The sequence below is a fragment of the Cervus elaphus genome, chromosome 12 (genome assembly GCF_910594005.1).
Source record: "Cervus elaphus chromosome 12, mCerEla1.1, whole genome shotgun sequence".
Taxonomy (NCBI): domain Eukaryota; kingdom Metazoa; phylum Chordata; class Mammalia; order Artiodactyla; family Cervidae; genus Cervus; species Cervus elaphus.
In genome coordinates this window covers 54,443,527-54,464,278 of record NC_057826.1, presented here as the reverse complement: position 1 = coordinate 54,464,278, position 20,752 = coordinate 54,443,527, and the positions used below count along the sequence as shown (strand labels likewise).

The 20,752-nt window shown below is 37.6% G+C and overlaps 1 protein-coding gene and 1 non-coding gene across 14 annotated transcripts in view; both read left to right on the top strand.

Moving 5' to 3' along the window:
* The window catches only part of HERC1 (HECT and RLD domain containing E3 ubiquitin protein ligase family member 1), a 203,953-nt gene that overhangs the window by 118,266 nt on the left and 64,935 nt on the right, over positions 1-20,752 (top strand). For 12 of the 13 annotated variants that reach the window (XM_043918896.1, XM_043918893.1, XM_043918892.1 and 9 more), the window contains 11 exons: positions 411-626; positions 1,274-1,394; positions 1,633-1,870; positions 2,022-2,203; positions 5,642-5,797; positions 7,954-8,060; positions 8,594-8,704; positions 11,668-11,844; positions 15,672-15,911; positions 17,755-17,838; positions 19,824-20,344. In XM_043918896.1, the coding sequence (XP_043774831.1) occupies positions 411-626; positions 1,274-1,394; positions 1,633-1,870; positions 2,022-2,203; positions 5,642-5,797; positions 7,954-8,060; positions 8,594-8,704; positions 11,668-11,844; positions 15,672-15,911; positions 17,755-17,838; positions 19,824-20,344 (2,153 nt within the window). The remainder of the gene's footprint in view (positions 1-410; positions 627-1,273; positions 1,395-1,632; positions 1,871-2,021; positions 2,204-5,641; positions 5,798-7,953; positions 8,061-8,593; positions 8,705-11,667; positions 11,845-15,671; positions 15,912-17,754; positions 17,839-19,823; positions 20,345-20,752) is intronic. The other variant, XM_043918891.1, reaches the window with a different exon arrangement.
* Positions 4,159-4,265, top strand: LOC122705984. The gene has a single exon (XR_006344252.1). It is a non-coding gene; the product is annotated as a U6 spliceosomal RNA (small nuclear RNA).

Sequence of the window (20,752 nt, the reverse complement as noted above, 5' to 3'; positions counted from 1 at the left end):
TCACATGTATCTCCTCATGAACATCATAATAGTTCTGTGAGTAGATTAAAGTACTAATAGCCTTATTTCATGAAGAAACAGAGACTCAGGAAATTAAGTGAGTTTCCCAAGACTGTATAGTAATTGGGCTACTCTGGCCTTTAAACTAGGTCTCCTGCATCCAGATTTACTACTTTTTCCATTGTACCGTGTAACTTCTTTTATACTGAAGTATGCTGCAGAGACCTGAGAGATATTTTAATTTTTAAAGTCATGATAGTAAAATAATTATTTATGTCAATAGAACAGATTCCTAAGAAATATCAGAATTTTCTGTACACTAAGAAATATATTGTCTATGACGTAGAGAGTTATTTGTGTCTCAGTTCAGTGAAGAATTCTAAAATATGTTTATTTTACCTTTTCGCAAGCTCCGTTTAGAGGCACTTCATCAGATACTTGTTCTGTTGTCTGGAATGGAAGAAAAAGGTAGCATCTCTCTGACAGGAAGCAGATCAAGCTCAGGTTTCCAGTCATCCACTTTGCTCACATCTGTGAGGCTGCAGTTTCTAGCAGGGTGTTTCGGTTTAGGCACTGTTGGACATGCAGGAGCCAAAGGAGAGAGTGGCCGATTGCATCACTATCAGGTAGGTGAAAGACTTGTCCTGTGAGGATGGCACCTTGCAGTATATGCAGATTTTAGCTGTATTTTTACAACATCAGTTTAATAATGCTAAAGTTTTTGGTGTTTAGAATTGAGGTTTAAAAATATAAAGACCTAAATGACTTAGTGATATCATTGGTTTCATTTCTTGAGTGATAAATAGTAGTATAGCTGCAATTAGATAAACCAGTAGGTAAGCTATGGTACTGTTGTACTTTTACATTCTTTGCTGGCTCAGTTTTATTACCCCTTAGCCAAATCGCATAGAGGTAGATTTAAGTTGGGACAGGGTTGGTATTTGGGAGAATGGGTTTCAAAAATTTACATTTTAGACTTGATTAGTTTTACTTAGTTTCTCTGGTTGTTTGAACTGTTTTTTTTAAGTGTTCTCTTCTTGTCTTCCATGTTTAGAGAGCAAAAATGCTTTGTGGGAAAGGAGAAAGATTATATAGAATCAAGAATTTTCAAGCATTGAAAAATAAGTTTTAACTTTTATATACTGAAATATACAAAATGATTAAAAACTACCAGAAGGCTCTAGTATAGACTAGGGATAAAATTCTGTTACTTTCAAAAGTAGGAAGTATTCTTGTTGTTAATAGAAAAGGTAAATCCTTATGTGTAATTTAGGATGGGATCAGAGCAGCTAAGAGAAATATTCAGATTGAAATCCAGGTGGCTGTGCATAAGATTTATCAACAATTGTCTGCTACACTGGAGAGAGCCCTGCAAGCCAACAAGCACCACATTGGTGAGTAACTGCACATGCAAATATGAGATGCAAGTTGCATTTTCACCTGGGGTTATAGTTGGTGGCTAATGTTCTGTGTTTAATAACAGTAGTACGTCAGCTTATCTGTAAAGAATAAATATTTGAAAGTGTAATAGTGTTCTATACTGCCATTTATGTTTTGGAATATGACTTATTTTAGTAAATGCTTTGTTAACTTCAAAGAAGATTCTCAGTTGTCTTTCTCTTTTTCTTCTAGAAGCCCAGCAGCGTCTCCTTTTGGTTACAGTTTTTGCCCTGAGTGTTCACTATCAGCCAGTAGATGTTTCTTTGGCAATTTCCACTGGTCTGCTAAATGTATTGTCGCAGTTATGTGGCACAGACACCATGCTAGGACAGCCTCTTCAGTTGTTGCCAAAAACAGGTGTTTCCCAGCTTAGCACAGCTTTAAAAGTGGCAAGTACAAGGTTGCTGCAGATTCTAGCCATCACTACAGGGTGAGCATTGTAGATGTCTTGATGGAACTTTGTGGGGGTTGGTCTATCACATTTTAGTAATTTCCTTTTTCTGCTAATCTTCTTTATGTATTTAAGTGTGCTTGCCCTTTTGTATAATCACAGTTTATTTTTTCCCCATTGTTTCACTTAGGACCTATGCTGATAAACTGAGCCCCAAGGTAGTTCAGTCTTTGTTGGATCTACTCTGTAGTCAGTTGAAGAATTTGTTGTCCCAGGCTGGTGTATTGCTTATGGCCTCTTTTGGAGAAGGAGAGGATGAAGAAGAAAAAAAAACTGACTCCAGTGGAGAAACTGAGAAGAGAGATTTCAGAGGTATCATAAACCTTTTTTTCTGTCATTATTTATAAACATTTATTGAGTCCACATTGTGTGAATATCTTTAGAATGTAGACTTCTTGCTGTTGTGAGGCATGAAAGGATTTTTGTTTACTTAGAAACCCCATTTCTCTCCAAATATGTATGATGTAGATGTACGTCTGATTGAACGTCCTCTCTTTACAGTCAGTTAACCCTGATGTAGTAACTATACCACCCAAAGTCTAGATTCAGGCTCTCTATTGTATCTAGAACCTAGAGGTTCTCAGTGACCGATTTCCCCAGATTATGTTTTTGTAGCACTTAATCCTGACAGCTCATCTCTTGAGTTGTAGTCTTGGTTTAAGTGTTCCTCCAGGATCAAGGTTTTTAGTATTTTGGAATTGGATTAGAATTAGGGGAGCTGAACTTCTTGCTAGGCTGTTCTGTTCTCTAGTCACTAAAAAAAAATTCTTCATTATACTTAGCTGTAATAAATTTTGGTTGCTGTAATGTGGTCATCTGCTTATAGCTTTAAAAAACTATTAACATTGTGGGAATTCCCTCATGATTCAGTGGTTACGACTTGGCTTTTACTGCTGAGAATGTGGGTTCAAGCCCTGGTCAGGGAACTAAGATCCCACAGGTTGCACAGCACAGCCAAAAAAACCCCACAAAAAATATAGTGGACGTTGTATTTCAGTAGAATGTAAACCCAGTTGAACTACTGCATATGTCAGTTATATAATAAAGGAATAAAGGTCTAAAACTGATCATTTGTTGAAAAAATTTTGTGTAACTACCAATGTCTTATTACCATAATGAGCTCTGGGAGCTGTTAAATCCTTTCTGGACCAGATAGATAGATAGATAAAACGAAGGTAATAGACCCAGTCTTTCAAGACCGTTATGAGGATTAAATAATTTAATACTTGTAAAGGACTTAGAGCAGTATCTGGCACATAAGAGCTTGATGAATGTTAATATTGGAATAGTATAATGAATAATATTTAAATAAATAAGGTAGTATTTAAATAATACTGTATAGGTAAGTGGGTGGATAAAGGAACATGCTGGGGATACAAAAACGACAAAACATTATCTCTGCCCTCTAGCACTTTCTAGGGTAATGAGGAAGGCAGATATTTAAACAAATATTTACAGTGTAATACAATAAGCTCAGAAGAAATAGCTAAATCTCTTAGGTCAGAATCTAGAAGGATGTATGAGTCTCACTGAGGGCTAACTTTTGGTTTCAGAGGCTGAATCTTTGGCACTTTACTTCTTTTTTATAAAGAACATGTTGCTTATACAGAGTGTGGGGAGACTCACAAGGCATGATAACGTAAAAACAGGCTTTCAGTGCCTCCTCCCTTTTTCCTGAGATCCAACTGGGGATACAGGGTTGTTAAGGTAATAGTTTCTTACCACTCTCTGTTGAGCACTGCACATATGGACAGCATGGAAGAAACAGAAGAGTTACTTCTCAGCATCCTCCCATATCCAATAAAAAATTAAACTGGGATGAATCTTAGCAGGTATAACAACACACTGAGTCCACACCCGTTCCCCTCAGGTTGTACCTTTTCTGTTTATGGGCGTGGCTGGGAGTGAGACGGATTCTAGTCAGCAGTGACCAGGCATTTCGATAGGTAGATCAGGTATTAATAACTCCACATACTCTCTATAATACTTAACTAAAAGTAAGGTGTACTCTTCATTTCAAACATAGTACTGATACTGGAAACAAACTGTATCATCAAGCTGTATCCACCAGCTTTATGGTTAAGGTCTCTAGGCTTTAATTACTTAAATTAATTGAGTATCTTACTTAAAAAATACTTCCTGGGAAATAAAATACTTGCTGGGAATGAGAGTGGGTTTGGATGGAGGCCTCCTAAAAGAAATTTTCCCAGGGGTCTCTACCAAGAGAGAAAGCTTCATGGAAGAGGTTACTTTTGAACTGGATTTTGGTGCTCGCTTCGGCAGCACATATACTAAAATTGGAATGATACAGAGAAGATTAGCATGGCCCCTGCACAAGGATGAACTGGATTTTGAAGAAATGCAACAGGAACAAGGAACAAGGTTGTATTTCACTAGAACAGGAACAAGGTTAGAGTGAGATGTAGATACCCAGGGCAGGCTAATAATTTTATATTCTTCAAATTAATACTATTAAAAAGGTTTGCATATTAGCACATACTGAAGAAGGGTAAAGATTAGAGTACTGTGAGAAGGAAATGTAGAAAAGGAACTCTTAGCTTCTTCTCTAATTGTCCCTAACAGGTTAGTTCTATCATAAACGTGTACACCCATCAGGAAAACAGAAGCCCTCCAGTTAACAAGATATCCATGAAAATATTATAAATTACTGACTAGCCAGACCTGTCCTTTGGCTGGGAGTTGGCCTCCCCTCCATCACCAGTGACTTATCTGTGTATTTCTTAATTTGATATGCCAGGATCTCCCTGAAAGAAATGCCTGTTTTCAAATTGTTACAGTTTTCCATGTTTTAATGCACCTTACAGACTGACATACTGGGTATCTGCCCCACTGGCAAACTTCTTTGCCCTGGCTCTGAGTGGGTCATACCTCTAAGGTGTTGGATGATATGGTCTATTAGAGGAAGAGCAGAAAGTTCTTTGGCTTCAAAATGCACAGGGTTGTTGTTGTTTAGTTGCTAAATCGTGTCCAACTATTTGCAACTCCATGGACTGTAGCATACCGGGCTTCCCTGTTCTTTAATATCTCCCACAGTTTGCTCAGACTTAGGTCCATTGAGTGGGTGATGCTATCCAACCGTCTTATCCTCTGCCACCCTCTTCTCCTCCTGCCCTCAGTCTTTCCCAGCATCAGGGTCTTTTCCAATGAATCATTGTTCACATTGGATGGCCAAAGTATTGGAGCTTCAGCTTTAGCATCAGTCCTGGAGGGAAACTAGAGGGGTGACGAGAGGTATTGATGCTTGTGGGAAAATTGGAATGGTTGTTTAGAGCAGGTTGGTGGAAAGATTTCTTATATGTAGAGTTCAGACAAACCATACCCAGGCATAGAAATTTGCTTCTTGTAAAATATAAAAACAGTTAAGTCTTTTCTAGAGATGTAATTCTTAATTTAATTGGGCCAGAGGATGGGGGAAGTGGTGAGTGGATCATGGACTTTTTGAAAATGTGATCACAGTTGTCAGCTCTTTTACTAGTCTAATGCACACACAGACATGGTTTTGTTTTGGTTTTTAAGAATATGTTTCAGTTCATAACATTTATTTATTTTTTGTCCATGCAGCGTGGCTTGTAGGATATTAGTTCCCCAACCAGCAATTGAACCCAGGCCCTAGGCAGCTAATTGACGGCCTAGGTTGTGAATTAAGTGGTACTTAACTGCATTCTCAGTGTAAGTTATTTGATAAAAAACTGTTTGCTTATAATGTAAACCTGTCTGTTTACTCTTTAGCTGCTCTTAGGAAACAGCACGCAGCCGAACTGCATCTGGGGGATTTTCTAGTTTTTCTTCGCAGAGTTGTATCTTCAAAAGCAATTCAATCAAAAATGGCTTCCCCAAAGTGGACAGAGGTGCTTTTAAATATAGCGTCTCAGAAATGTTCTTCAGGTATGTGACCTTTGTCTTATTTTGGCGTATTTTGCATATCACATGTGTTTTATTCAGGTAATGCCAGACTTTAACAACATTGGATACTTGACCTTGATTTTAAGACTTTTCTTTCCTGTTTTGTGTGTACTTATTTGATTGAAAGAAAAGTAATTTCAGGAGTAAAAATGGAAAGGAATCAATAATAGAAGATAGCACTGGAGAAGATCATAGATTTAATATTGGAAACATCTCTAGTTGTTCAGATTACAATAATAAGTGGAGAACATCCAGTTTAATGTGATCATTAAGCACAGAATTTGAAACTGTTGGATTATCAGAATGCAGATCTGAATTTGTCTGTTCTTTCTCATCATGATGATTTCTGTTGCCTTGATTTAATTTCTAGTTGTGTGCTATCTATGAGAGTTCTATAAAATAAGCTTAATTCTTGCTGCTTAGCCTAAAACTCTGGTCTGTGTACATAGATTACTGTCAGTCTTTTCCTAATCTGTTTGCTTTTTATTGTTTTTAAAACAAATGTACATAAAATAGAATTTACCATTTTAACCACTTAAGTGTACAATTCAGTGACATTGAGTACATTCACAGTGTTGCTCAACCATCACTGCTGTCCATTTCTAGAACGTCTTCATCATCCTTCTTAAGTGTCCTAAAATGTAACAGAGTCTTCTATGGTACATGTTATTTTATATGTGTACATTTTAATATAGTTTATTAGTGTTTCTTTTTACATTTTTGTTTGCATTCAATTTTTTAAAAATTCAGATTCTATATATGTTTTAAGGTTGATATATAAACAAAAAGAATACAGGCAGCTTATTATTAACATAATAGCTGCAGTTATTAACTGCAAAAATACAGTAAAATGGAGTCATACTACATGTTAATGTTCTTGCAACAGAATTATCCTAGTCATTGTGGTAGCAAATTCTGGCAAGAAATTGATTTGTTGTTAATCTTTTATATTTTGTCCTACCTCCTTTCAAAGACAATGGGCTGCTTTTCTGGGTGTCTGATGTCCTCTGCTAGCGATCCCAAGTTGTTTTGTGGAGTTTGCTCAGTGTTCAAATGATCTTTCGATGAATTTGTGGGGGAGAAAGTGGTTTCCCCATCCTGTTCCTCCGCCATCTTAGCTCCCTCCCCCGATTTGTTGTTAAAAGTGTTTAAAGAATTTCCAAAATTGATCAGCTGTGCTGCAAATAAAACATCATTTTATTTAAAAGAGGCCTTACCTTTCTCTTATTTTCTTGAAATCTCTGCAATTTACAAGTTACTACTATTGGCAGATCAGTAGTTCAAGTCAGGATTCTTCCTGTAACTGTGCCTCTTAGCCTTATATATAGTAAGTTTATACTCATTTTCCTGTTAGTTTTTCTTTACTAGTATAACTTACAGTAGCTTTTTTTCCCTCCTTAATAATAAAATAAGGCTTATGATAATACTGAGTAAGTTCTTAGAGCATGAAGAAGAATCAGATATTAATTTATTTCTACTGGTTGTGTTGTATTGGGTTGGCCAAGAGAGTTCTTTCGGATTTTTCTGTAAGACAGTGCAAAAAACCCAAAAGAGCTTTTTGGCCAACCCAGTAATAGTAATGGATAGAAAAAAGAGCATCAGTATCCTGCCTCTGTCTTTGTTTTAGAAAAATACAAACTGCTTTCTCTCCGTTAACCCTGTAGGTCTGTCAGGGCATAGATGGAGTCAGAGGCAATTAAAGGGTATGATAAGCCTGAGCTTTAGAGGTTAACAGATGTGTCATTTAAAATTCTACTTCTGTCTCTACTGAGCTATGTGGCTTTGCTCAAGTTACTTCTCTGAGCCTCAGTTTCCTCATCAGTAAAATAAGGATATAATGTAGGATTTGTGAGGATCAACAGTTATTAATGTATATGAAATGCATAGCATGGTACTTGGCACAGGTGTTTATTATAGTACTGTTCCCTTATATATACATAAAAACTGGAACACGAACATGAATATTCATATACATTGATGGATATGGGATGAATCCAGAATTCTTGTGATAATGTGCTGAAGTGAAGTCCATTCCATCCTAAATACTTAACAGCCTCAAGGATTTTTTTCAAGAAGTTTATTTAAACTTTGAATTTAAGTCACATTTATAATAAGACAATGTTCTTTCCCCCCTCCAGGAATTCCTCTAGTTGGTAACTTAAGAACGAGGCTCCTTGCACTTCACGTCCTTGAGGCTGTGCTGCCAGCTTGTGAATCTGGTGTAGAAGATGATCAGATGGCCCAGGTTTCTATTTTTAAAATTATTAGAAGATATTCTTTACATCTGCAACATGATTCACCCAAACTTGAAACTTACAGTCTCTTCAGTTGCAAATATGTCATTTATTCAGTAGCATCTACAACTTCTACTTCTGAGATTGTTTTTTAAATTTTTTCATCTCCAAGCAAAGAGAAAGAGAAATTAGTTATGAGATGTGAGGAGTGGTGGCATAGTGAATATTTTCAAGGTCAGAATGAAAGGAAAATTTATAGAATTTTTTTACTACGTTTGGGCATCTAGAGAGAGAAGGATGTGGGGCTGTATGGCCTCATCAGAGGTCCATATAGCAAGGCAACATGAGGGCAGTTGCACCCACTCTGTAGTGGGTTAATGATCTTTCTAAAAAATGACATTTTAGCTTGCATCCACCCAAAGTAGCTGTCAGACATTGGTATAACTAAATCTCACGGGTGACTTAATCTTATGATTTATCTTTTCTAAAAATAGTTTAAATAATCCTTTACAGATTTTATCATTCTTTTTCCTTCAATACACAGGTTGTGGAACGCCTTTTTTCCCTCCTGTCTGATTGTATGTGGGAGACACCCATTGCTCAGGCCAAACATGCTATTCAGATAAAGGAAAAAGAACAAGAAATAAAATTACAGGTACCTGATTCTTCCAAAAAGGTGTTTTTAGACAGCACAGGTGAATATCTTGCCACCTGTCTCTGGATCCTTTCTCCTTTGAGGGACATTGTTCTATCACTTACAGTCTCCTCTCTGCACTCTCTCTCCCTCTCCACTGGAGGAATTTCCTTCTCCTCAGTTTGTAAACATCTCTTATTCCCACTCTCCTAAGTAGCATTTTTTATCAATGAAGCCTTTCTATATATTCTTTTGTGCGTCATTGCTAAGCCCCTGGGAAGAGTAATCTTGCATATGTTTAAATCACTTCCTTACTTCTCATCTCTTCAGCCCAATCGTTTCTCTTCCACCAAGCTCTGAAATAATGACAGAGGTGTTATTGGTAATACATTGTATGGCTTTTTGCTCACAACCTACTCGACCTCTGGAAACTCTAGCCTTCCATTGTTTTCAAACCATCACTTTCTCCAGATTCCCTCTGCCAATCCTTGATTCCTTCTGGAGGCATCTCTTCTTTGGTGTGACTTTCTCCTTGCCTCCATCCCAAATTCTGGTGTTCCTAAGAGTTCTTCTGTGTTTAGCTTTTCTAGAAGTCTCAGTCATAATCATGACCATTTTTACTACATTCATTGCCTTCCAAGCTTGACTGATAGATAGACCAGGTGTCTTTGCTTCAAACCTTTCTTCTTTTCCTCCTACCCCATTTTTATTGGTGGCACTAACATTCAGCTAGCTTTTCAAACCTGAATTCCTGGGAATTCTAGACTTTGCTAATATCCTCAATCCGTGTGGTCCCTAGACCTCACTGATTTCACCTCTTAAATCGTTCTTGCTTGAATCCATCCATCTAGCTATCTTAGTCTTTCTGTTAGTTTTCATGATTCCATGCTTTTTCTGGTTTTCCTTCTATCCCAGTACAATGGCCTTTTCTTCTTATCCTTTTTTATTTGTACTTCCTCTTCTATTTTAGGGCTTCCCTGGTGGCTCAGACCAGGGAAAGCCTGGTCTGAGGCAGATTCAGGTAAAGAATCTGCCTGCAATATAGAAGACACGGGTTCAATCCCTGGGTGGGGAAGATCTCCTGGAGAATGGAATGGCAACCCACTCCAGTATTCTTTCCTGGAGAATTCTATGGACAGAGGAGCCTGGGCTACAGTGCATGGATTCGCAAAGTGTTGCTCATGACTGAGTGACTACCACTTTGACTTTCACTTCTATTTAATCTAACTGCTGGAATATCCCAAGGTTTGGTCCTAAGACCCCTTATTTTCTTCAGCTGTTACTTCCATTTCATTTGCTCTAGCATCAAACCTTATTCAGACCCATTTGCCATTGGTCACCAAATCTTTAATCCCATTTTTGACATTTTTTTTTTCTAAATCCCGGACTTATATACCCATCTTCTACTTGCCTTGCCACTTGAAAGATAGTTTAATAGGCATCTCATACTTAGCAGCATCCTTAGTTCTGTTAATAGTCTGTTCCTTCCCCAGGCTTTCCCATATTTCCCAGTAAGTGACTCAACCAAAAAACCAATCAGTCATCCTTGATTCCTGTCTATCACACACACCCCATTTTCTCTATCTATATAATCTCCAAGTCCTGCTAACTTCTCTTTTAATACTTAACTTGAATTTTTCCACCTCCTCATTCCTCTGCCATCACCCTACTCCAGGCCACTCTTACGCCTGGCCTGGATTATGCAATATTCCATGTTAATTCCCTGTAATTTATTCTCTACACAGGGTCTAGTGTGAGCTTTTAACTTGGTAACTTGGAACATGTTGATCCTCTGCTTAAAACCTTCCAGTGAATGGTTTTCCATCCTTTATCTCCTCTTTGCTTACTACACTGTGAACAACTTGCCTTCTTCTTGTTTCTTGATCACACTGAGCTTGTTCCTTCCTTTGGGCTTTGATCTGGCTTTCTTTCTACCTAGAATACTTCCCTCAGATATGTTTCTCAGAAGACAACTCATTATTCATGTCTTGACTTAATTATCACTTCTTCAGATTCCTTTCCTAATCCACAGTCTAGAGTCAGTTGCCACATACTCTTTGATGCCACAGATATCATCTGTTTTAATTTCAGCATAGCATTTATCACCTAATATTTTCTTGTTTCTTTTCTGTCCCCACCTTCTAAAATACAAGCTCTATGCGAGCAGAGACCTTATCTGTCCAATATATTGCTGAATATATAGGACCTGGTATAGTGTCTAGTACATAGTAGATGCTTAATAAATACTCATTGAGTAAATGAAGGATTTTTATGTTGTTAGTGTTTCTTACCCGAACTCTTGCAATAAACTCCTGATTGTTCTCTCTGTTTTCATTCTGCATACTCCTGGTACAACAATGTTTATGAAACATAGATCTGATCAGAGTTCCTCTATATAAATCATTCTGTGTAGAAATTCTGTTATCTAAAGATCAAACTTAGAATGCCTTCCATGATTTTGTTCCTAGTTCCTTATTCTCTTGCAGTCTCATCCTCCAGATCTTCAATACTGCTTGCAATTATGTTAAATCAGTGAATGCTGATCAGTGTATTCTGTTTCACTTCTGTGCCTTGACACATGCCGTACATACTGCCTTAAATTTCTTTTTCTTTGATCAGCTGCTTAATGCCTTCTTATCATTTAGGATTGAGGTCAGAAGTCATCTTCTTTTGAATGCTTACCTTATCCTTCCCAAGCGTGGTTAGAAACTTACACTTTTATGTTTCTGCTATACCTGTCATGTAACTTCTTTTATTCTCTCACTGCAGTACTGTGCTATTTGTCTCTCTTTGGCCTTACTGAGCTATAAACTCTTTGTGGGCAGGGACCATGCTGCATTTATGCTTGTGTTCCCTTCGCCTGCACAGTAACTGGTATATAGTAGATAATAAATATTTGTGGAATCAAACCAAGGAGTCTTAGAATATCTATTAACTGAGATCTGAGTTACTTCAAAATACTGACCCAGTTTCTTTTCTGGTAGAAGCAGGGAGAGTTGGAGGAAGAAGATGAGAATCTTCCTATACAAGAAGTATCCTTTGACCCAGAGAAGGCTCAGTGTTGCATAGTGGAAAATGGACAGATTTTAACTCATGGCAGTGGAGGAAAAGGATATGGATTGGCGTCAACTGGAGTAACTTCTGGGTGCTATCAGTGGAAGGTACGTAGAATTCTAAGTAGTTACTAAAGACATTTTGTCTTTTAGTCTTTTCTCCTAGATTATTATTTTTTAAAAATTGGAAAGACTATTAAAAAATCATCTTATGTAAAAGTTCTAGTACTCTGCAATTTTTAACATAAATGGAAGCTCAATGAAGGATATACAAGAACCCTGTATTATTTTTGTAACTCTTTCAAAAATGTTTTTAATGTATAGTTGAAAAATCATGATCATCTCTTCCATGAGAGGTCACACAGTACACCCCCAGCAATGAAAATTTGATAACACATGTGTGATGTTTCTTCCTGGGAGAGCACATTAGAGACTGCATGGCCGAGATTTTTACTGGATGCTAGTCACATACTCTCTGCCTGGCATATACTAAAATGTTAGATTCCCAGAGGGAAAGTAGCTTTTTAGCGTAAACCATATTATCATACAGTCTAAGCACAAGGAGCCACCTTTATCAGTTAGGGAAACTTTGTATCAATGTGGTAAAGTTTTTATCAGTCTAGTCCCCAGGTACCAGCCAAGGACCAACATTGCAAGCAGACGTTTCTAAGGATAGCAGTCCTGTTGTGTTACTTCTTTTGATTGCACAGTCTACCTCCTTGGCTCTTGGCCACAGTGTTTTTACTATAAAATTAATATTATTATCTGGTAGGACCTCAGACAGCAGGGTGAGACCAGCTTATAGTATTGACTTCAGGGGTCTTAGACTTAGCCAGTTAAAATAAATCTTATTTAAAAATATCTATCTCGAGAAAAAACAAAAAACAAACAAAAAAATATCTATCTTAAAAAGTCATATGGCTTTTTCCATAAATTTAGCACAGCACAACTCTGGCCAGTCCAGGACTCAGGATAGGGCACGTACACAGAAAAATGTAATTACAGAGGTTGTATGTGGTATCCTTGGAGATGAAGAGTTTATAAAATGTACAGTAGTCAGGCAGAACAAGTTAACAGAACCCTGACGTGCTCTCCTATCCGGGGGCCTCCCACCTTATTTTCTCATTGCAGTCTAAATAATTTAGCTGAGTTCTTGGTTTCAGAGGGACTATCTCTGAAGCCAGTTGGTTAAATAGTTCTGTTTGTCTGTGACATCGTTTTATCTGCCTCAAGAGTGTGGATGACATCTGGGGGTGTTCTGTGGAAATTCCAGGTCCTGGAGTCACCCCCTGCTTCGTATAGCCTGTTATGTATAATGGGAGGCTCAGAAGCCAATTTGAATAGAAAGTGCGCAAAACCACCTTCTCAACAGCATGGCTTTCCCCCATTCCCCCCTCCCCCAGGAGGAACAGTTGTGAAAAATGGTGATCATTTATGCCATCTCTATTCTTCCACACATCCTGGGGCCTGGGTTCCCTCCCCACCTACATTATTCTAAAATCAGTATCTCTCATTTAGTAATTATAACATCACATTTTAAAAAATCATTTTTTATCATCATCTAGCCCTTTTGTCGAGAAGGCTTAGAAACAATAGGGACAAAAGAATTTTCACACACACAAAATTTTTTTTAAATGAAAACATTTTTATTACTAACCAGAAAGGTTAGGAATTGTCAGGACAAAATCCCAATTAAAAAATTGTTTTTCACACCATCTACCTCTTCTATCCTAACCATTTATCCAGTGAGCAGCCTAGGAAAGATCCATCTTTTTTCTGGGGAGAGCTTCATTTAATAATCTGTCTTACTAGGGCCTATTAGCAGACATAGAACCAAGTTATCAGTCTGTTGTTGAAACTGTGACTAGTTCAAAAAGCTGAAGAAAAGGCCAGTAGCAATAGGACATCCACAAGAAGAGGTCAAGGGTCCATCTGTTATAAGAGTGGACGAGAGGGATCATGTGCCCTATAGTATGCCTTCCTCCAGCTTTCAGGTTTCAGGAAGAACAGAAGTTAAGAATATACTCAGTTTCTATGTCAGAAATAGAAAGTCAATCAGCAGCTCAAGTTAGATGTCAAAAGAACAAGCCCTTTCCCAGGGGCATATATAAGAATCCTGGACAGTCCAGCTAGAATCCATGATGTTTTCAGTTTATGGCTACACCAACTAAATCTTCCAACAGTCCCAGCATTTGATTTTTGTTCGTTGGGCTGGTACCTACTTTTAGTTGAACACAGCTCATGTTGAATTGAAACAACCCATAGCAGAGAGTATCACGTTTTAACTTAGAGGCTGCTCGAAGTGACTGGAAGCTGTGAATTGAGCTGTGAATCTATAATAAAATTAGCAACTTTTGAGGGTAGCAGTAAAGCCTAAATGCTGTAGGATCAGACTGCTGCATTTCAAGTCTAAGTGACTAAGGTCTTTTTCCCTTCCCTCCCATTCCTTCCTTTCTTCTTTTTAAATCTTTGCTCCACCCTGGGAACTGACTTAAATACCTTATCTCTTCTTGTTTGGAGGAAAGAACAACATAAACGTCTAATATTTTTGGTCTACCGAAAATTCACCTCAGGGATTTTTGAACTTTTTCTCTTGCCCCCTGGAGGAGAGAGCAACTGCAAGCTTTTTTTATTCTTTGGCCCATCCAAAGCCCATGTGTGGGAATGTTTAGGCCCTTTCACTTCCTACCTAGAGAGGAAAACACTTTTCTGCTCTTTTCCCCTCACTTAACTAACAGGGCCAAAAGCAGCCAGGGGATCCAGTGAGCCAACCCTCCTGTGGTTGACTCTATTACTTTTTAATTCCATGGGTAACTTTTGTCTCTCACAATAGATAGCCACTCACCTGCTGTTTCATAAAGTGTAACCCCATAGGCATTAGAGTTTTGTCTTTCCCTAGTTCTCTCTTGTTCCCAAATATGTACTTATATTTTAATGATTTAGAGTTGTTCTAGTGAAGCTCATGTTGTCACTACTGTGTTGGAGATCCTGAATATTACCCCTATGTTCAAAGATTTGGTAGAAGGACTCATAGGACTCAGTGTATCATTGTATTTGTGATGACTGGGGTTTTCTGTAACAGGTGGTGAGGATATATAGCCAGATAATAAGCGGAAAAGACACAGGAAGCATCTAGAGGAATACATGTTTAGGCTTCCTTATGTTTTCTCCATGCCATGAAGGGTCACATGGACCACACACTTGTCCCACCAACAAAATACAGCAACATGTGTGTGATATTTTAGGGAAGCCCATTAGAGACTTGGTTCCCAAGATTTTTACTGGAGATTGGTAATGAAGGTACCCTCTGCCTGGCATGTGCTAAAAGTCCAGACTCCTAAAAGGAAAGTTCATGTTCATTGTAGACCACATTGTTTGTTCAAACATTCTTGTCCTGGTAAGCTGCTTAAATCCTTTAGGGAAAGTTCTGTAACAGTGTAGGAAACTGTTTACCAGTTGAGTTACCAGGTACTTGCTAAGGGGCCACTGTTATAAGCATGCCTTTTTAAAGAGAGCAGTCTCAAGCCTGCTATATTAACTCTTTTCTGAACAGAAGTATACGTAAGAGAGTAATTAGAAATTCTGTATATAAAGAATTGAAGCTGTCCATTAAAATTTTTCTGGACTTGATGTACTTTCTCAACTTCATAATTAAGATGTAAGTTAAAATTGTTTATTTCAGATAAATACTCAGAGGTTATATTCAAAGGTTATTCTACATGTACTACGTGGTAAATGTTAACTTTGCCTTAAAATTTTTAAAAAATGATGAAATTGTTTCATTTGTGTGTTATTTTCACTTAAGCTAAAAATAAACTTACATTCTCATAAATGCTTAGTTCTTTATAAACATATTCCTCAGTATTGCTTTATATGGTTAATGGTATATAAAAAAGTTTTTTTGCATATTAGTGAACATTACTACTTGATTTTAGTTTTACATTGTGAAGGAAAACAGAGGTAATGAAGGCACGTGTGTTGGAGTTTCTCGTTGGCCAGTGCACGACTTTAACCACCGTACTACCTCGGATATGTGGCTCTATCGGGCCTACAGTGGTAACCTCTATCACAATGGAGAACAGACTCTGACGTTATCCAGCTTTACTCAAGGAGATTTCATTACCTGTGTGTTAGACATGGAAGCCAGGACCATTTCCTTTGGGAAGAATGGAGAGGTACTGAAACTTATTCAGAGGCGTTGCTTGTTTTGTTTTCTTTTTTAAATTAGTTATCTGTTTTATACATGTTATCAGAGGTGTAAATATGTCAATGCCAAACTCATAATTCTTCCCACCTCTACCCTTTCCTCCTTGGTATCCATACGTTTATTCTCTACATCTGTGTTCCCATTTCTGCTTTGCATCTATACCACTTTCTAGATTACATATATATGCATTAATGTATGATATCTACTTTTCTCTTTCTGACTTCATTCTTTATGACAGTCTCTAGGTCCATCGATATCTCTGCAAATTACCTTATTTCATGCTTTTTTTTTAATGGCCAAGTAATATTTCATATGTATGTACCACATCTTCTTTATCCATTCTTCTGTTGATGGACATTTAAGTTACTGCCGTGTCCTGGCTATTGGACATAGTGCTGCAGTGAACATTGGGGTTCATGTGTCTTTTTGTTTGTTTAAAATGTTTACTTTTAAGATCATAAGCAGAAAGAATAACAAAGCCATAAATTTGAAGGAAAGTAACCCATAGAGGAACCCCCATAACACTGGGTATATGCCTGATAGTGGGATTGCTGGGTCATATAGTAGTTCCAGGTTTAGTTTTTCAAGGAACCTCCACACTGTTCTCTACAGTGGCTGTATCAGTTTATATTCACACTAGCAGTGTAAGAGGTTCCCTTTTCTCTATACCCTCTCTAGCATTTTTTTTTCCCCCAGGGTCTCAGCTTTCTCATGTATTCTTTTTTCTTATTTTTAATTGGAGGATAATTGCTTTACAATGTTGTGTTGGTTTTTGTCAGATATCAACATGAATCAGCCATAAGTATATGTATGTCCTCTTCTTCTTGAACCTCCCTTCCGTCTCCCACCCCGTCCTGTCCCTCAGGTTCCAGGATTTGTTGTTTGTAGATTTTTGATGATGGCTATTCTGACCAGTGTGAGGTGATACCTCATAGTAGTTTTGATTTGTGTTTCTTTAATAGTTAGTGATGTTGGGCATCTTTTCATGTGTTTGTTGGTTATCTGTATGTCTTCCTTGGAGAAATGTCTATTTAGGTCTTCTGCCCATTTTCCTCCCCCCCCCCCCCCCGAACTCTTTTTTTTTTTTTTTTTTTTAATTTTTACAATGTTGTGTTGGTTTCTGACATACAATGTGAATGAGTCATAATTATACATACATCCCCTCCCTTCTCTCTCCCCACCCTATCCCTCCAGGTCATCACAGAATGCCAGATTGCTTCTGCCCATTTATTTATTTATTTATTTTTGATATTGAGCTGCATGCACTGTTTATATATTTCGGAGACTAATCCTTTGTCAGTTGCTTCATTTGCAAATATTTTCTCCCCTTCTCAGGGCTGTCTTTTTGTCTTGTTTATGGTTTCCTTTACTGTGGAAAAACTTTTAAGTTTAATTAGGTCCCATTTGTTTATTTTATTTTCATTAATCTAGGAATTGGACCAAAAAAGATCTTGCTGTGATTTATGTTGTAGAGTTTTTCTTTTTACTTGACTCAGTGCTAGCTATTCAGTTTACAGGTTATTTGCTCTTCTCTGCTTTTTCTCTAATCCTTTTGGTTCTTATAATATTTATCAGCACCAAAAAAAAGGAAAAAGACAATAGTAAAATCTAAATAAGACAGTTGTAACAGGATCAAATTAAGATCATTTATTATATGTGGAATTTCCTTGGTTAGCAAGGATAATTGAGATTTGAATCTAGTAACTTACTATGTCTCGTAAGATCTTTGAATCTTAATATGTATTGGATATTATCAATTTTAAAACATATTTTTGTTTCCTTTTTTTCCTATCACCCGTGTCACACTATAGGAACCCAAATTAGCTTTTGAAGACGTGGATGCAGCAGAGTTGTACCCATGTGTAATGTTCTATAGTAGCAACCCAGGGGAAAAGGTAATGAAACCTCAGACCTTCATATTAAGCATGAAGAATATTTGTTATTTTTTATTAATATTTGTTAACATCATACAGAGTTTATAGGTTCAAGAAGCTATTTCTACCATTAGAAGTACCTTCTCAGGTAAATTTACGCTTCCAGAAGAAGGTTAGATTATTTTTTAAAATTACCTTTACTCTTTTTTAAGGGATTCTTTTGATATTCTGATAATTTGAATATAGTGAGTCAACTTTCAAACATATATGGAATTACAGGAATTACAGGAAATAGTTTAGGGATAATCTGGCTCATTGGCAGTTGTACCTATGAGAGAGGAATCTAAAAATAACCTCAGTATAGACAGATACTATTCTGTGAATAATGGAAGTTTCAGTTATGATGGGGAAGCTGCTTTTCATTCATTCCACTGAGGGTTTTCATACCCTGTAGATGGCGGAAATTTGAACCCTAAGTCCTTAGAACAGTATTAAAGTGATACCCTCTCACTAAAACTTTTTTTCCTCCTAATCTAAAACCCACGCAGAGAGAAACTTCTTCATGGTCTCGCTGTGAGGATTGATTTGTTTTCTACCCTATCCTTTTACTTGAGGATGTAGTATAGCCTAGGTCTGGTCTCCAGAATTTTAGTTATTTTTTAGTAGGAAGTTGTCAAGCTATCTCACATATCATACATCTGTGATGAAAATGGTAGATTTGGTAAATTCTAACCATGAAAGTTATCATTTATTCTGGCCTTTTAAATATATTTTTAAAAATTTTCAAGGAGGTATAATTTCAAGCTAGCTACTCATGAGATAGTGGAACTGCTTCTTGAACCAGGTGGCCAACATAACTGAATTAGAAATGAAATAAACAGGCACCCCAGTACCTGCTTTTTATCCATTTCCCTGGTGATATTCTTGCAGCCCAGAGTAGGTTCTTAGTATGTTTTGGTTAGAATGATGGCTTATTGCTCCCTAACATCCATGAAGCTTGAAGGAATTAATTTAACCTTAGGTATGTTTTATATCAATCAGTTTATTCTACCCAGAAGCGTTGTGTGACTTCAGAATCTGATAGAAACAATACTAATAATAGTTACTTTTTTTTTAATATTTACTGTGTGTCCGGCACGCAGCAAAGTGCTGATAAGCACTTGATGTGCATAGTCTAATTTAATCTTTGAGATAGATATAGGTATTAGTGTCAGGGTTTTTTTTTTTTTTCCAGATGAAAAAGCTGAGGTTTAGAGAGATTAAATAATTTCTGCAGATTACACAAAGTTAAGATTTGAACCCAAGTCTTTCTCTTCTTTTAACCTCTATGTCTTATTAGAAATGTGTGACCAATTTTATAGCCTTGTGAGTTGATCTTTGTGCCTCTGAAACAATATGAGATGGTCCCAGGACTCATTATTATTCTGGAGTCTTAAGGATTAGAGTGAAGTCATGACTTTTGGAGTAGGGACTAAGGCTTCCCTGATAGCTCAGACAGTAAAGAATCCGCCTGCAATGCGGGAGACCTGGGTTCGATCCCTGGGTTAAGAAGATCACCTGGAGGAGGGCATGGCAACCCACCCCAGTATTCTTGCCTGAAGAATCCCCACGGACAGAGGAGCCTTGTGGGCTACAGTCCATGGGGTCACAAAGAGTTGGACATGCCTGAGCGAATAAGCACAGCACAGCAAATAGAATCACATACACCTTGGTCTGTACCTGTCTTTTGAGTGACCACAACAGCACTCCTGCTCACGGGCTGCAGAAGGTTTAAATGACAGGGTAGCTTATTTCTCAGGACCGTACTGCTCCTCACTTTAGTAGAGCTGTAGTACTTGCTCACTCCTTATTGAGGGCCAGTAGTACAGCACACATATATCAGGAGACCAAATACTAGTTCCACATGGGATTACATGTGCTAGATTTATAGTTTTGTGATTTACAGAATTAATAGTTGAGGATAACGATTAATAACCACACATTTGCCACCCTCTTTTCTTTTATAGGTGAAAATTTGTGATATGCAGATGCGTGGCACACCACGAGACCTCCTTCCAGGAGATCCTATTTGTAGTCCAGTAGCTGCAGTGCTGGCAGAGGCCACTATTCAGCTTATTCGTATCCTTCATCGAACAGACCGTTGGACTTACTGCATTAACAAAAAAATGATGGAAAGGCTACACAAAATTAAGATATGTATTAAAGAATCAGGTCAGAAGCTAAAGAAAAGCCGTTCAGTTCAAAGCCGAGAGGAAAATGAAATGAGAGAAGAAAAGGAGAACAAAGAGGAAGAGAAAAGTAAACACAGTAGGCATGGCCTTGCTGACCTGTCAGAGCCGCAGCTGAGGACCCTTTGCATAGAGGTGTGGCCTGTGCTGGCGGTGATAGGAGGAGTTGATGCTGGTCTTAGAGTTGGAGGTCGGTGTGTTCACAAGCAAACTGGGCGCCATGCCACGCTGCTGGGAGTGGTCAAAGAGGGCAGCACGTCTGCCAAAGTCCAATGGGATGAAGCAGAAATTACCATCAGGTATGATTTGTTGAGTTACACTGTTAGCAAATGAGTATTTATTGGTGAAATGTGCTATTGCCTATGGACAGTGAGTAATTATGTATTTTAGGTGAGCTGCCAATTAACTTTTTAAAATAATATTTTTCGTACGTCTGGGTATGAGTACTATTGATTTCCTAAAGGGGTATTTCCCAAACTTGTGTTCCTTGGAATACTAGTAGTTTGTAAAATATATAGTTTTTACTTTGTTTTGTGGAAAAAAAAATGGTAAGCTCAGTAGTTTAGATTAAGTAGGATCCTTCTGTCTATTTTTCATTTAACTTCCTGCTAATCATTTCCATTACACATTGGGGCAGAAAAAAAGCCAGACAGCAGATCTCTTAGTTCCATTTTATATAGGAAGGCTTTGAATGTAGGATGGGAACA